A 17107-nucleotide genomic window follows, 5' to 3' on the forward strand; every position below is an offset into this window, starting at 1 on the left:
TTTGAGAGGTTGAGAGGTTAGCAGTGTTCACTAGCACACAACAAAAAAGGAAGAAAAACGCCAACATCAATTACAATACTGCTATAAAAGCGCAAAAAAAAAAAAAAAAAAAAAAAAAAAAAGGTATAGAGTATTGTGGCTCTTAAATGAAATGTAGACATGTTTTAATTCACAAAGGTCGTTGAGTCTATTTGGTGAAAACCATAGATTTATGAAGTAAAACAAAAGAAAGAGTCCTCTTGAAAGCTTTGGAGTATGATCTGCCTTTTTCTGAAGGCACATACAGTAAGCAAAAATATGCTTGCATGCATTGTCAGCTGAATTGCACATGCAAATTGCTCTGTACCTTCTTTGAAGATCAGCTTTGCATACGCAAACAAGTTTACATGTGTTTTAATGCTACCACACCCTTCAAAGATCAGGCCCTAGGGTTTAGTCCCTGTGTCAAAGCTTTTGTTCTTTCATTTGATTCGTAGTGGTTGATTCACGAAACAATGAGCCTTGTAGCATTGTGTACTGTAGTTGCAAAAGTTGTGGTTTCACTGTTTTGTTTTAAATCTCCTTAAATTACAATGTGCATTAATATTGCTAGCACTTTTAGCTTACTGGCTCTCATAAATCTTTCTTCCCTTTATTGCAAATCAACAACTCATAACAGCACAAACCAAAGGAAGCTCTTAGTTTAAGTCATTGCTGTTTTTTTTTAAGCAGCATATGTTTTGATTTTCATTGTTGGTTATGGCTGCGATGGAATGGCGACCTGTCCAGGGTGTACCCCGCCTCTCGCCCGTAGACAGCTGGAGATAGGCACCAGCACCCCTCGTGACCCCACTTGGGATTAAGTGTGTAAGGAAATGGATAGATGGATGGATGTTGGTTATAGTGACAATGCTTGGTTTTTTAGGTTTTTGCATACCTGTTTATCTTTTGATTATGTTTCACAGACTGAATGGCATTTTTTTAAATCAAATCAGGTATCACTCCTGACGACTGTAGTTGAAAAATGTCAATGCAGGTAACAGTCAACGTACAGAAAAATGTAAGGATTGATTAGAACCCATCTATTATAGCCCTGGCCATAACAGCTAAGCAGTAAAACTGCTAAAAATATACACTTCACCTTAAAATATGCAGATTTTCATTCAGGCATGCAACTATATTGGCGTATATATGTTTTAGTGCTAACCAGCTGTCTTTTTGACTTTCAGTTTATGAAAAAACATAAACAAATCCCCCAGAATTTAATGTTGTAGCATGAGCCAATTACATGATTTGAAAGTTAACAAACATATATTCACAGGTAGCATTAGGATAAAGTGGTTTGTTCTCTGCATGAATACCATTTTTTCAGTCAGATGCATGCTGGTTGACTGACGGCTCTAATGAAGGCAGAGGCAAAAGCGAAAACTAATTATATAGAGCTTTATTTTGTAATTGCATTATGAGCCCTGCATGAGACTGAATTTCACTTTTAAAAAATACCCTACATCAAAATGATTTCATAGCAAAGAGTGCTCACCCTGTGGTTGCCGGCTGGGATGGAAGATCTGCAAGTCAAAAGGTTGAGCACTAGTCTTCTGGATGACAGTGACGTTTTGACCTGTCCACTTATTGGCTCTGGCTAATGTGTTTGTCCTCCAGTCTGTCCAGTAGACATTTCCACCAAAGAGAGACACAGCAAAGGGATGGGACAGGTATTCATGGCCCTTGAGGATTTCAATAACCCCAGTGCCATCGTAGAGTGCAGAGAAAATGGCATCTGAGCTGTTAAAGAAAGACCAACATCAAGTCAAGGTTTAAATGTATGATTTACTCTTCTTAAAAGATAAGATGAAAGGAGATCAAAGTAAAGCTGTCCAGTGTACTGATGGAACTGCTAAATTGTTCAAGAGCCACTTTAAACAGAGTGGCATTTTTTTTCAGCTCTCTAAATATTGCATGTCTTAAATAATTTAATGTCCACTAGGAGCAAAAAAACTTAAAATTTTCTTTGGAGTCTGTTAAAACTAAGGCAGTATTTAATGGCAAGCATGTATTAAATGACTATCGTTTTTGCAAACAATTTCAAATTACTCACCGTGCATCTGTCCAAACAATCCTTTTTTCTAAATGATCCAATGTTAGTCCGTTAGGCCAGGCTCCAATCTCCATATCTTTAAACACAATGTGTCTGCCTCCTCCACTCATGGAAGCAGCCTCAATTCTTGGAAATGTAGCGTCCCAGTCAGTCCAGAAGAGAATTCTTGAAACAGAAACAAGAAGTGGCAATTAGCATTGACCCCTTTTCAACAGGGAGCGAATTAAATAATCCATTCCTGAGCATGTCTTTGTGAAATAAAACTGGAAAACACATTATAACTATGAAAGTATTATATAGTATTGGATCTGTATTGCATAACAATAGAGACAATAGCTCTGAGAACTGCCGGAGAGCAGTCAGTGTTGCAGAAAAACTGTAATCTATGACAAGCCTGCAGATGGGAGACCATCTGTTTAAAGGTGACTTTTCCCAGCTTAGTAGTACCTAAAAAATATGCATCACTAATATGACTACTAAGTATTAGCCTTTTCAAGCTCAGATAGGTTGTGTAAAAATAATCCAGTAAATCATGTTTTTTTTTGTTTTTTTTACCATTTTTTTTTTTCTAAATATACAAATCGTTAATAGGGATGTCAGTTACAGACTAAAAAAATGTTCTGTATTGGAAACAGACTTTATCAACCACTGACACCATTTGTTTGTCTACTATCTGGGGCTTCATCACCTGCATCCTGAGTAAAACCATACAAAAATTGTTTCAAATTCAATTATCAACAAGTCATATTCAAAGAAAGATGACTCTAACGATGACCTATTCATTCAGCAAATATTGCTGCATAAAAACAGTCAGCATGAGCAATGGATTAGTTTACTGAAGACTGTTACTACAGATACAGACTTAAAAACTAATCTAATTCACATCAGATGAGCATTAGCAACATATAAACCTGAGCAGAAGGTATATAATTATACAACAACTGGGATACCAACAGGTTAAGTAATTATGTTTCAGCAGAACATGTGTAATTCGGTTTTCTGTTAAACTCAACGTTTACTCCTTGTCATCTTTCTAAAGTGCGACTAATCTTGCCTCCAACCCATAATTTTTTACTCAAAAAGGGTTTAAAGGCAAAATATTTTCTTTTATTTTGAAGAAAAAAGGAATTAATTTATTTATTATAGTAGCACTGTAGCATAGTAGCGTTGCCACGTCTCATGCAAGTACCTTAAATGTCGTGCTCTCACGCTGATCTCATGCATGCCTGTCCTTGGCTTCACTCAGAAACTTCAAAATTATTGACAGCGTACTTGGTCTTCCTATAGGAGAATACTGCTTTGGTCCATTCACTGTCCACTAAGTCATTCCAAATGTACAAGAAAACGGCTGCTCAGATTTAAATCACATACTGACGACAACAAAACCGTGTTAGGAAGAAATATCTTTGTCCAGATCAATACCCTTATTCATTCGAAGGCCCTAGTGATCAATTACCCACTTCTTTGAGTGGATTCAAGTAATAAGATTAGAATTATTGCCCTGTAATGGAAACGCGCCTTTAAGCACAAAAAGCACCCATTAATCCTACTCTCTACAGTCATGAAATGTACTCTAGTCATCCTTCCAAATGTGAGTACAATAGGATGGGTGTGTGAGCGTATAACTCATTCCTTAAAAGTGTTAGATTGATTTCTGAGATGGGTGGGTTTTGCCAAAGTATTCAACCATGGGTGTGTTATAGAAACAAAAAAAGCTGAGGTAGATATCTAATAAGAAATATTGCTAACATTTCAACAGCAGTTAAGGTTTTTATTAAAGCTTTCACAACATTACATTTTCAAAAGGCAATTAAGTTCTTTAAATGCTTACCTTTAATATGTTGCTGATAATAGAACATACTTTAATCTCTTTTAACGACAGAAAGAATGTAAAAGATCTGTTTAACGGTGTCCTAAAAACTATTAAATCCTATGTGTTTGACACAAAAGTAGTAGGACACCAAGAGTTAAAGTCAAACATTAAAGAAGATGTGTAATTGTTGATTAAACACCATACACGGAAAGATGTCAAGAAAAAAAATAATGATATTCCTATCAATATAATATACCAGATGTGATATTGATTGAAGAAGGCAAAGCAACCCACTTAAAGAAAATACACTCAAAAAAGATAGAGAAGGGCTAACATAGAAAGTAGGAAGCCATTTTCAAATGTAAATAAAAAAGGAAGTTTTATGAATTAAACAGCAAATTTTTATCTATACAATTTATAAGCCAAGATATGAGAGATGACATCATCCAGATACAGTTTGATATGTGGAATAAGAGTTAACCTGTTTAACACAGGGAGAGAGAAGAGTAAAATCCCTTATCAGAAAAAAATAAATTAAAATGATTGAGTCCACCTTTAAGCACTATTATACATGCAAAATAAGGCCTTAAAGCAACAACTTTCCTTTTTTTTTTTTTTTTTTCGAAAACACACTATGTAGAGCCTAAACCCTAAACATTAGACTTTAATGGAAGGTTATACTCTTATTCAGCTCTTTTCCCCAGATCCTATAACCAGCTCAGGGAGCCACAGTGCACTGATAACAGTGATGGTATGTGTCCAGGTCAGAAAATAGCTGTAAGAAGGTGACATCAGCTTACTGCAGCAGCACGCACATTCGTTTTCTTTCCCCTTCTTGCACAACCCCAAATCTTTAAAGTCTATTTTTTAGGTAAAAGGAAAACCAAAGAAGGAAAGAGAAAATTCATTTCTTGTAAAATGTATACCTAATAAAACCTTATTATGTGCTGCTGGACAACGTGCAGAATAGATATTAGCGATTTTCCAAAAGATGAAAAAAAAAACAACAACACCACAAAAGAGGACTTTAGTGCTGGCAATGAATCAGTTGGTTAGGGTTTTAGACCCAGGTGTTGGGGGAGGGAGGTATTGCCACATTTTGCCCAACATGACTGAAAGTAAACATACTCCAAATGAAGTATGTGATTAAATACAATTATTTTGAGTTATTTTGTTAATGAGAGAATAAGTCATTTAGTTAAATTTAGTTTATATGAGAAAAGTAACGGGCAGTTTCAAAGTGAAATGACAATGATGCAGACAATAAAAAAGCACAAGGTTCTATAGTTCAGGTGCTCTGATGTCCCGAAATAAACTCCACTGCAAATAATTTTATTTACAAGTTATCAAATGAGTAAATAAAAACTACCTTTGATTGATATACAGTATTATCTTTGTCATCAAGAAGATCACAGAGTGCACTATGCTGTTCAGAAATACAGTTGTGTGAAGATTGAAAGAAAGGTAGTTTCACTTCAAGTAGCCATCCATCAAAAGTACAGGTTAGGATTAGAAGAGCCTTATTCTGGAAGGCAATGAAGTATCCGGCAGAGATCCTAATGTGGTAGAATCTGTTTACAGAAAAAATATTGTTCACTCACTAAACAAATCTGTCCTTTATAGAAAAGAAAGAATCCATAATAATTTTCATCTGCAGCAAGTGGTGGTGACAGTATCAACCTAAGGCCAAATACCGGGATGTCTTGGTCTGAATACAAAGACCAAATCCCAAAATGCAATTCCTCAAAGCTTATACTGTAGTTAGTGAGCTCAGGTTATCCTGAGCTATCTCTATAGTTATGCCGCCATAGTCTTAGACTGCTGGAGGACATAGGGACCCCTTTTTCATCATTGTGCTTCGTTTTATGTTTATTCTCCCACTATGCATGTCCCTCTGACATGGGAGCTGGCTTGCAGCTTGTCTGCCTGGCTGTGTGTTTCCTGGATGGGGCTGTCTGTGAAGCTAGTTGAAAGTTGCCTTTTGTATCTTTGCTTCTTTCTATATGTCTGCTTCTGTCTAATTGAACCCCAGTCAGCCTCAACCTTGGCTGGTTCTGCTGGACGTTTCTTCCTCTTAAAACTGAGTTTTTCCTCTCCACTGTCCCTACAAGCATGCTTGGTGTGAGGATTTGCCATCGAGTCCATGAGTCAATGCAATCAATTTCTTTAGATAAAAACTTTGAATCAATTATACTGTATGATCTGGTTGAATTGTGCCTTGAGATGAGGTGTTATGAATTGGTGCTATATAAATAAATTGAATTGAATTTTAATACATGTGTGTTACAATATAATCCATTTAAGTTGCTTTTACTCAACACGGATATGGAAGTGGATTTGAGTTCATGGAAGGATGAAGAAAGCTATATATAGAGAAAATAGGAATAAGAAAAGGCAGAAATTCTCCTTCCCACAGGACAACTACCCTAAACATACAGCCAAGCTACAGTAGTAAATAATTATTACTATAAAAACATTGACATATGTGAGAAGTGCTCTGTCAAAGTCCGGACATATGTTATATTGAGAATGTGTAACTGGAATTCCATTAAAAGGGATTCCTAGACGTATTGATCCAGGAACTATGAATATAAATCCATGAAAATAAAATGTATTGCCTACTCTCTACTTCACAGATATGTCCCCTGTTTAGATTTATCATATAAAGTTGATCAAATATATTAAAGTTTGTTGATGGAATGTCACAGAATATAAATATTTCTAAAGGATATAGATTTTTAAAAGTGGAGTATTTACAGCATGCCTTTCAAAATGTGCTTTTAAACTTGTTTTTAAAACATAATTGATAAGAAAAAAATAGTTTAAATGCTGGACTGGCATCCTGTTTCCTTCTCTGACCTAATTCCAAAACAAAAATTGTTTTATATATATATATATATATATATATATATATATATATATATATATAGACACTTAAGAGAAAACCTTACCCCTGTCCTGGATCAAGAGCAATGGCTCGCGGATGCTCCATTCCTCCTGCGATCAGTGTGGTGCGCATTTGTCCATTCAGTTTGGCCACCTCGATTTGGTCCAAATTGCTGTCAATCCAGTAGAGTTTCCCAGTAATCCAGTCCACAGCCAGACCCTCTGGGGTGGCCAGCCCATGCTGAACAACCACCTCAATACCTGACACTCCTTAAAAGATATTGACAAAACAATAACTTAACTGTACAGTGGTTAGTTTTAGTAAATTGATATGATACAGGATGCTGCAGGTTAAAGTGGCAAAAGGGGAAAATTTACCCGGCACTTTACCACTTTCTCTTTAATGAGTGGCAATGAGTGGGATAGACAGCTAGGAGGCTAATTAACGATTCAGAATATCACTCAACAGAGGGGCCAAAACATAAAAATATGATCAGATTCAAGCTCTTTTGGAAGAATAGAAAAAGTACATCAAAAGAAGAATTTCAGTCCAATAAGGTTTTTCAGTCTTCTTAACAGTGATAAAGAAAAATACTGAGAGCGTCCTTTTCTTGAGCTAAGATTTTTAAGAAAAGTTTTTTTTTTCTTTTTTTTTTACTACATAACAATAACCAGAATAAATACGAAAATAAATAATGTCGAAATGTAAAATTTAAAGGACAGAAAATCAATCTAAAAATAAAGGAGCTGTTCCCTTGTACAATCATGACTTTAATGTAATTGACAACTAAAGCTGTTTGTCAACATTGCCAAAACAGTACATGATGATGAGAACTATTTTTTTCAGTTTGGAAAGGCCTATTTAGCGTTTTCTAACATATTTGGAGTCAAGAATAAAAAAAAAAAACAAAAAAAAAAAACAAATAGTGGGAATCTTTATCAACAAGTTGAGAAAACATGGAGCTGTTGTCCAAGGAGTATCATGTCTTGTTGAAAACTCATGTTGAAAACTCATTTCTGAGTAATAAATAAAATAAAAGACCTGTAAGGTCTGTAATGCATTAATCATTTCAATAAAGTTTAATTTAATTCAACTGAATTGAATTTGAAGAGCTGAATAAGTTTTGACTGAAACCACTCTGTTGTTGTTTAACAGTCTTCTAAAGAAGACGCTTACAACCTTCCGTAATGTCCTTTAAAAAACTAGTTGTAAAATCATACACAGAGGAGGAGTTTCCTGAACTGAACAAGCCTTCTCTATTAGCTCGCTAAGCTTTTTTAAGTAATTTGCTCTGAATGGACTATCCCTACAGATGATGGCGGGAAAAAAAAAGACATAGAAAACATGCAGCATTTTGCTGCAAATACTGTAGGACCAGAAGTGTCCTCAAAAAGTACAGTCTGCCCTGTCCCCTCTGATACACGGCTTCATAGCTGCAACTGCAGTCAAGTCTGTTGTCCAGAACACCAAATTATTTATACCCCTCCACCACCTCCACCTGTTCCCCCAAGGTAATAAAAACATACAACTTGCTCCTGTTTCTTTTGAAATATACAATTATCTCCCTTGTTTTCTTCACATTCTTTCTACACCATACCACACAGGCATCACATCTGAAAGGATAAAGTAAATTAATTAATAAAGGCTTTGCGGTAGCCTGGTGGAAGTATGGATTAAAATTGGACAGGTATGCTGTACAGTGTCCTTAAAAAGGCCGTTCATGGTCTAAACTCCTAGAATTAAACTAAGTAAACGTAATAAAAGGTTGTATTAAATTCCTAAAGATGAATTATGAAAATCTTAAAACGCTTAATGGAAGCTGTTGCTCAAACAGAATTAAATTATTGAAAATTTTGGGGGTAAAAAAACTCCTTTTTTATTTACTCATATTATGTTTAGAATTTGCTTAATAATCTGAGACCTGTAAGTGTGACAAAAAAGGCCCAAAAAAGAAGTAAATGAGCAAAAAGCATTTCCTTGTATGTGTAGAACATTTCAAATTAAACATCTCTCTCGTTGTTTTGAACTTCCGTTGCAGTGATTTGATATATTTCTTCCAAGAAAAAATATATCAAAACCTGCACTTCAAAATTTAATACCTCAAAGCACTGCTGCCTTCAAGCATATAACACATTTCTATGTACACGTGTGTGTTGGCATGTGCTCCAGTGCTGCATGTATACCTCCAGTCTCAGACAGCCTTCCTCTGTAGATCTTATCTTCCACCACATCTGTCCAGTAAAGCAGGCTACGGTTAAAGTGGAAGTCTAAAGCAATTGTATTCCTCAGGCCCGGCACCAGCAGACTGTAGTCTCGCTTGTGAAGGTCTATTCGTCTTATCTCGTGTCGGATTGAGAAAATGATGAAAGCTTCAAAAGGATCTAGTCAAGGAGAGACACACAGAAAACAAGCACCGCTATTTCTTGCTTCTTTTTTTTTTCAAAGATACAGTATGAAACATCAGGTGCTGACACAAAAGTCTTAGGGCTAGATAACAATTTCCCTGTGCCTCTTGAACACATCATGACATGATGCAGTAGACATGTACAGTTCTTGCTGTGTAGAGAGGAATTCAGGTTTAGGTTAGTCCTACACGTACAAAAACAGCGTAGAGCCTTATAAAGGTTTAAATTGCATTCAAATCTTACAAGATGTGTATAAATCAGTATTTATTTCAGCATAAAATTAAGTAGAAGAAAACAATTTTTAAGGGTTACACTTTTTTTTAATGATTGCAGAGAAAAGTACATAAATGTGCCATGCCAGTCTGATGTACCCCATTGTATGTACATGTCAACAAGGTGACTTAGACCATTTTCTTAATCATGCAGGAAAATCACTGCCTTTTTTCCAAGATTAAATATATTTTAAATCCTGTTGCAGTGGAATAGCTAACAGAGTGATGTGTTTTATTTCTAAAGAGCAGCTTGTTTCGGATTAACAAACATGAAACTTTGCAAATTAGAGATTTCATAATTTTGAGGATCAACTGTACGGTTAAATGAAATGAACAGTATATTAGTATTATAATTTTAAGAACAAAATATTACATAAACTGCATAGTTTGGGAATAAAATTAATATCAAAACATCCTCCACAAGTTTTGCTATCTCTGCTGTTACCATTTAATACATTCTCACTCCCAGCTCATCAAATATTGACACTTGGTCAAAGACTCCTGTGTGTCATATACTGATTTGATGGAGACACCCAGGCAGGCTGCAGACAATGTATCACATCACACACATGTGACTAGCAAGAAAATTTGTGCCTTAAAAATTTACTGCTAGTAGCTCTAGGAGCGTATTATATCATGTAAAAACTGTTTTTAGTTCAGCTTGAGGGTGAGTGTGAGGGATGGGTTAATGTTAACTTTTCAGTTTGCAGTTCATAAAAATTTTTAGAAAGTTCCTGCTACAACCTGTCATCCCCCTGTCAAATCAGATGGGGCTTGACCAGGCATAAATTTTTGACAAGTTGGGAGTGAGACTGCATCTCACTATTTTCTATAATTCCCTTTTTTGACAAACAAAAAATGCAGTTATGGAAAAACATGTCAAGTGGAATTCTCTTTTTAGTCTGCCTTTTCACCTTTTATCTCGTGAGAGTGAAGCCAATAGTTAAAGTTGCAGGCATGTTTAGAATAGTCTAAATGTTAAAGCTATAGAGGACAATCATTTCTGGATGGATCATCTAAATAAATGGTCCTCCTAATTGTCAATCATTCTGGTGATATGAAATGGCCGAGGGTTGTAAGAGAAAAAGTGTCTGCGAAGTGTATGAGAAGGAAAGAAAGGCCTCAGAAGAGGCGGATATATCCTGCAATGCTTCCTGCCAAATGCGGAGAGCTCTCCATTCAAAGCATCATGGGATTTGCTGTCACAGCGGCCCGCTGTCGCAGTAGGCAGCCGCAACCCCACAGCAGCAACTAATATCAAAGATGGTACACACAGTAGACCAACGGGTAGGTGATCTTCTGTCCAAATGGTAAGTTAACTGAGTTCCCTTTTAAGTCCTGTATATATACCCTGCTCTATATAGTGATTGAAGGATTTAAGAGTTAGGGCAGGTGTTCGGACACAGTAAGCTTGTATGAGCACAAGGAGAAAAGGGCTCGAGCATGCTCTCACATGTGCATTTTTAAAGTAACTTTAATGTTTGAGATTTTTCTTTACCTTGCTTGGAGGCAAGCTAAACCTTGGCTCTCTCTAGGCTTTGTTTTAAAGTTGTAGTGCTTTTTAAATTGTCCTCGTTGGGGTTTTTTTTTAATTTATGTAAGGAGCTAGTTTCCAGTAGGTTAATACAAATCTACCATACTTGAATAACATTGTTTTGTCTTTCTCAGAGCGCCTTAGACAAACAAACTTCTCTGTGACACAGGAAAACAGAAAGTCTTGAATAACCAATTTAAAATTTCTAGGCACTCCTCATTTAATGTCTAATGAAGAAAAATCAATCAAAAAAATTCAAACTGCATGGGCTACTTTTATTTTTACAGAAATGGTTTGGGGGTACCAATAATTAGTACACCTGGGTTTCTCATAACTGAGTAGATAAAATTCAATAAAAGTTTAGATTTTTCTCTAACAGAATCAAGTTTATGCTACTTATGCTAGTATATGTTTACTATTCTTTTTTTACACATCTTAACCAGGGGTTCCAATGCATGTGATAGACACTGTACATGGCATTTACTAATTTATAGATAATATTTAATAATCTTACATTGTAGATTGGTTGTTATATTCCTCAAATTACCCAAAACAGTTAAATAAAATGTTAAAGAAAACATTTTCACTATGAATTGTTCTACCATGAATGGTCATGGTTGTGGTTAATATTTTCTGCACAATGGTATTTGTAGTTGGCCAGAGCTGTTTGTTCTTTCTAACACTGGCACTGTTTTCAGTTTAACAGTTTCTTTTTTAAAACACTAGTAAGGTATCAGCCAATAAATATACTGTAAGCAACAGTGTTTTGGAAAAGCCTAATTTCATTTAAAGTGACCCCAAACAATGAATTAACAAATTAGTCTCAGTTTAAACAATTTCCTGTTCACCTGATTTCCAATAAATCCCTGACTTCACTTGATCCCTGACCTCAAACTTACAAGGAGGTATAATGACAGCAGTCCTCTAAAAAAACAGGAGATACTGACTTATTAGTTGGATGCAGTGACAGATTTCAACCATGGTTGTCAGCAAAGATATTCTATACCTTTTTCTCAAAGGGGAAGCGATTACACTCCAGAGCAGAAGGTGGCAGTAGTTGCGCTTTGCTTTATGTAGTTTTGTTTTTCTTAATGTAGTTGCGCTTTGCTTTATGTAGTTGTGATTTCCTTAATGTAGTTGCGCTTTTAGATTTGTAGTTGCAGTTTGCACTTCAGGGCCACCGTACTAAACTTTGTGTAGCACTATATATTTTTTTTTTCCTTTTATATGTCGGTTCTAAGTCAGCCATTGGCTTAGCTTTAACAACAGATCAGCCTGACTATTTGGTTAAGAAAACTCAATTGACACAGTATGGCAAAATAAAGTAGAGACAGAAGAAGCCTATAATTGTACCTTATTTACAACTTCAGTTTTAACATATTATTTATAAACTTAAATTTTTACATCTAACGCAAGTGTCTCCTGATTATCATTACATAACTGTCTCTTAGTGATCATTAAAAAATGTACACACATTTCTCTAGTACTCTTTATCTTGTCCTGTTTTTATTTGTTGATGTTGCTTTTTTTACATGATTGGTCTTATTAAGTCACCATTTTTTATTCCCATATATATATATATATATATATATATATATATATATATATATAGCTCTACTACGGTCTGCTTAACAAAAATCCCAATAGTAGCTATATCCCAAGTAGATAGTTGGAAAGTGCCCAAGTACAATTTTGCTAAAGGCACCAGCTTTGGACAAGCTCTGCTAACATCAATTATATGAGTTTACATTTGTTGTTGAGAAGCATTGATAAAGTAGGCATTTCTAGTTTCTTGAAAAAAAAAAGAAGAATTTATCTCTGATGATTACTCTTATTGATCATTTTTTCCTGTGTAACAGAGCAGTTTGGAACTGCAGTAACCACCTCCCATTTATAGGACTGCTGTAATTCAAAAGCAGATTTTTTTTTTCTTTCTTTTTTTTATCTCTCTTTGCCAACATTTTTCTTTTCATTCTATTTATTTCCAATCAGATGGCTGAAGTCGAAGAAATAGTTTTAAACTTATCAGAAGTTTAAACTACCATGTGGTGTGCATTAATATTTATCAATTTCAGCCAAACCCATTTGCTGTAAAACATTTAATGAATGAAGATATGAAAATAACAAATTCCCAAAGAGGTAGATACATTTGTATGTCCGATCGTTTGACGAATACCTCTTGGGTTTCAGAGAAGTAGCTAAATCTTACAGCAGGTTGCAAGTAAACTATGGAAGCAAATCATTACCATATTTCAAATGAAAAAGCATTTTCAGAAATGCTTTTTCATTTTAAGAATGTGACTGCATAGTTTGACTAATAAATTAAATTAGTAATCAATAATCCTGTTTGCATTTTCATTTCCTTCTTTAACACTGCTCATCATTTTACTTAATTATGAAAAAGAAATTTGAGATTTATTTTTCAAAATGTACCCCAGCAAATACATACCAAAATTCAATTAAAAAATGTAAAATTTAAATAGCACTTTGCTGGCAGACCACAAAAACAAAAAAGCAATGTCTGCTCTGTTTTCTCTCTTAATTATGGCATAAAATGTGCAGTCTTAAAGAAAAAAAATGAAAATGCAAACAGGATGATTGATTACTACTTTTATTTATGAGTCAAGTAATGCAGCCACATTCTTAAAATGAAAAGGCATTTCTGGAAATGCTTTTTCATTTTCAAATTTTACATTTCAAATCAAATTTTGTCATTTACTGGGGTACATTTTGAAAAAGAAATCTCAAATGTCTTTTTCATTTTAATTAAGTAAAAGGATGAGCAGTGTTAAAAAAGAAAATGAAAATGCAAACAGGATTATTGTTTACTAATTTAATTTATGAGTTAAACAATACAGCAACATTTTTTAAATGAAAAAGCATTTCTGAAATGCTTTTTCATTTGAAATATGGTAACGATTTGCTTCCATAGTAAAGTGTCTGCATATTTTTCCTCATACGGCCTGTCCTACGGTAATTTGTTTCAATCACAAAGTACATCAACTTTCAGTGAAGATTTGTAAACCACAACTACTCATACACTCACTACAACATATTTTCATAGAAACTTTCTGAAATTCTGATCTCAACAACATTTAAAGGGAACAAAGCTGTTGACACACAAATGCAATGAAAGAAGCATCTCTACCTCAGACATATGCCCCAGTTAGCAAACCAGCAAAAAAGCTTTCAGAGAAAAGATTTGTACAAACAAATATTTTGTCACTGAGACGTGACAAGCAGAGAAAGAACATGTGTGCCTGGGAATGGACTATGAATCTAATAACTCCTTCAAAATTAAATCGGGATATTGGTTGCATGCATGTTGCAAAGACTGATTTATGATTAACAGGCAGCTACCCAATCAGCTCCAAACTAAAATTGCGTATTATTAACTAATGTATGATTAGAGCTGCAACTGCCATCCATCCTAGAGTGCAAGAGAGAAACAAATCATCAAAACGGGGTCCATAAATCAGAATGTGACAAGCCAACAGAATATGCGTCACTATTGTGTTTCAAGTGCTTCCAAGCAGTCTCATCAAATGGATTATCCAGGAACAGCAATCAGTGGAGCAGATCCTGAATTTTTAAAGTGAAGCTTTCATGACATAACGTCTGTGATTTGGTAAATAAAAGTTTTTAAAATAAAATCTTCAAAGATACACAGAAAAATCAACCAGATTAAGTTCACATTAGTACCTAACCAACCAGTAGAAAACTGAGAAAAAAAAGAAATAATTCTTTTCAGTCAGTGAAATCAGAATAAGGACACACCACCAAGTCATGGTGAAGACAAAAATCTTCGGTATGAAAGTTTTTACTGTGAGGTGAAGCTTTTTAGTACCTGCTGTCAATGAAATGAAGGAAAATAAATCACAAAAAGTCTTTTGAGCTTAGTCACGCTACACTCACATCGCCGGTCTCTCCTAGATGTTTATCTTTATTAGAACTTAATAGACAGAGAGTCATGTTGTCTAACCTAATTGAGCACTACCCATTACAGCTATTAAGGCAATGCTGTTTTAAAGTAAACTTGGCTAGCCAAAATAATAGAGCAGCATGAGATTTAACCAGCTAATTGCATTGTTATCCCAGAAAGGCAGAGGTAAGTCAAGAAGCATTAATTTTTGCATGATTAGCACATTTATTTATAAACTTCAGATTGGGTCAGTGTTTAATAGATTGTTTTTACTTAGATCCACCAACACTGTTTCCATCTGTTGTTGTTTTCAGTTTTAAAACAACCTAATATTTTTGCTGACTCTGAATCTAAATATATGCCATTACTTTTGACTGATTTAGGCTTTTTTCTTTAGTTTTATAAATATCTAAATGTTCACATGTACAAAACGTAGATTAAATTAATTATTGTTTCAAAGCAGTAGTCCAGCTTTAGAGTGATTGCTTTGCCACACTCATGCTAGGTTGCCCTTTACCCCTCCTAGGCAGGTCAAAGCTTAACAAAATAATGGATAAAATAAATTAACCACTAATCTTAGACCTTTTTTAGACAAAGTCAGTCCCTTCATTACATAAAACCCTAAAAGGAAAGATTATAGATGTCTCTATTCAAAAAAATATCATTCAGATTTAACCACACAACAACATTACAGTCAGCAACATCATAAATCAAACATTCAAAGCAAGCCTCTGTTACCTGTGCTGTGACAGCTGTCTCCGTCGGCGTCAAGTATCCATCCGGGATAACACGAACACTTCACTGTGGTCTTGTACTGCTCACACACCTGGCTGCACTTCAGGTGACGGCTGCAGTAGTCCACTGCCTCGCACGTCTTGTTGCTTGAGTCCAGGTGAAGTCCTGGGGGACAGGAACACACAACTCCTTTCCCTGGTGCCACTGTGCACTGGTGACTGCAACCCCCTCTGGCTATAAGACACATGTCTGTGGAAAAGAGACAGGTAGGCAGTTCTTGGATTAAAATGCCTCTGACAAAATTGAAACAGAACTCCATTGGTTTCAGATGGGCCTAGTCAATTTTAGGACTTAAATCCAGTTGATGTGCTGTGAAAGGACAAAATAAGTAGTTATTTGAGCTCAAAAAGCATCCAATAAGGATAGATTAAAGCAGTTTTGTAAAGTTGAGCAAAAATCCTCACAACCGCCAGGTTTTGAAAATCAATAAAGCAGTTGCTGCCAAGAATGACAAAGTTTGGAGGATAATTGCTTTTTTTTTTTTTTTTTTCAAATAAGACAATTTTTTGGGGCTGAGCTTTTTTTCCCCTTGGTAAAGGACAACATTTAATTTGTTATGTTTGCTCAGATTATCTCTGTCTGATATTACATTTTTTGATAAAATACTGTAAGACACAAACCTACAAAAAAGTTCTGTAAGAGGAAAATATTGTTTCACAGCTCCACATTCGAGTCTATTAGACACCCATATTTTATTCAACAATTTAAAGAATTCAAAGCTAGTTAAAGAAGACCATTCAACAAACAAAAATGAGAAAAAAGGTTATATGGCCTCTTTCTACACCTTGATGAAGAATGTATTTTAAGATGACCTCTTTTATCATTGATAACAATTATATTTGTTCTCATGTTTGTCACCACATGGTGTGAATCATACTGAACTGGTCTAAATCAAGCAGACCCTTGAGGTTCCATTGAGCATAAACTAATCGTCTAAGATGAGCCAGCAGCCCACTTTTTGAGTCACAATAGCACTTCAGGGTCCCGCAGGAGCCTACTGAGGATTGGTTAGCGATGCTCTAGAAAATGAACCTCGATCGGTACACTGCTCACTTTAACAGATTAAATTGCCACTGATAGTCACATGAGGGCACTTTTTTGATCTCTCAGAATACTTTTAGTCATATTTGCCATTACGAGGAAGGAAGATGCTCTTTATTTTTCTGCCTTGGCTCTCTAAAACAACAAATGCTGGTAACTTGTTGTGCAGTAGGCTATTGTGCGTGCAAGGGGAGATTTAAAGAGAGTCTGCTGGGACAAGGTTAGCATTCTGATTATTGCTTGAAAAATACCACAATGGAAATTCTAAAAATATATTGTACATGTTACATATTCTCCACCTGGAAAATCAAAATATGCCTTCTGCTTTTATTAGCAGTGTTCATTTTAATTTGATCAATGC

At 35.2% G+C, this 17107-nt stretch overlaps 1 protein-coding gene across 1 annotated transcript in view; it reads right to left on the reverse strand.

The window, feature by feature from the left end:
- The window catches only part of lrp1b (LDL receptor related protein 1B), a gene marked incomplete at its 5' end in the record, with an annotated part of 277806 nt that overhangs the window by 144392 nt on the left and 116307 nt on the right, over positions 1-17107 (reverse strand). The window contains 5 exons of the mRNA XM_015391547.1: positions 1520-1764; positions 2078-2242; positions 6842-7046; positions 8961-9158; positions 15649-15894. Of these exons, the coding sequence (XP_015247033.1) occupies positions 1520-1764; positions 2078-2242; positions 6842-7046; positions 8961-9158; positions 15649-15894 (1059 nt within the window). The remainder of the gene's footprint in view (positions 1-1519; positions 1765-2077; positions 2243-6841; positions 7047-8960; positions 9159-15648; positions 15895-17107) is intronic.

The sequence above is a fragment of the Cyprinodon variegatus genome, unplaced genomic scaffold, assembly GCF_000732505.1.
Source record: "Cyprinodon variegatus isolate N-32 unplaced genomic scaffold, C_variegatus-1.0 Scaffold546, whole genome shotgun sequence".
NCBI classification, from domain to species: domain Eukaryota; kingdom Metazoa; phylum Chordata; class Actinopteri; order Cyprinodontiformes; family Cyprinodontidae; genus Cyprinodon; species Cyprinodon variegatus.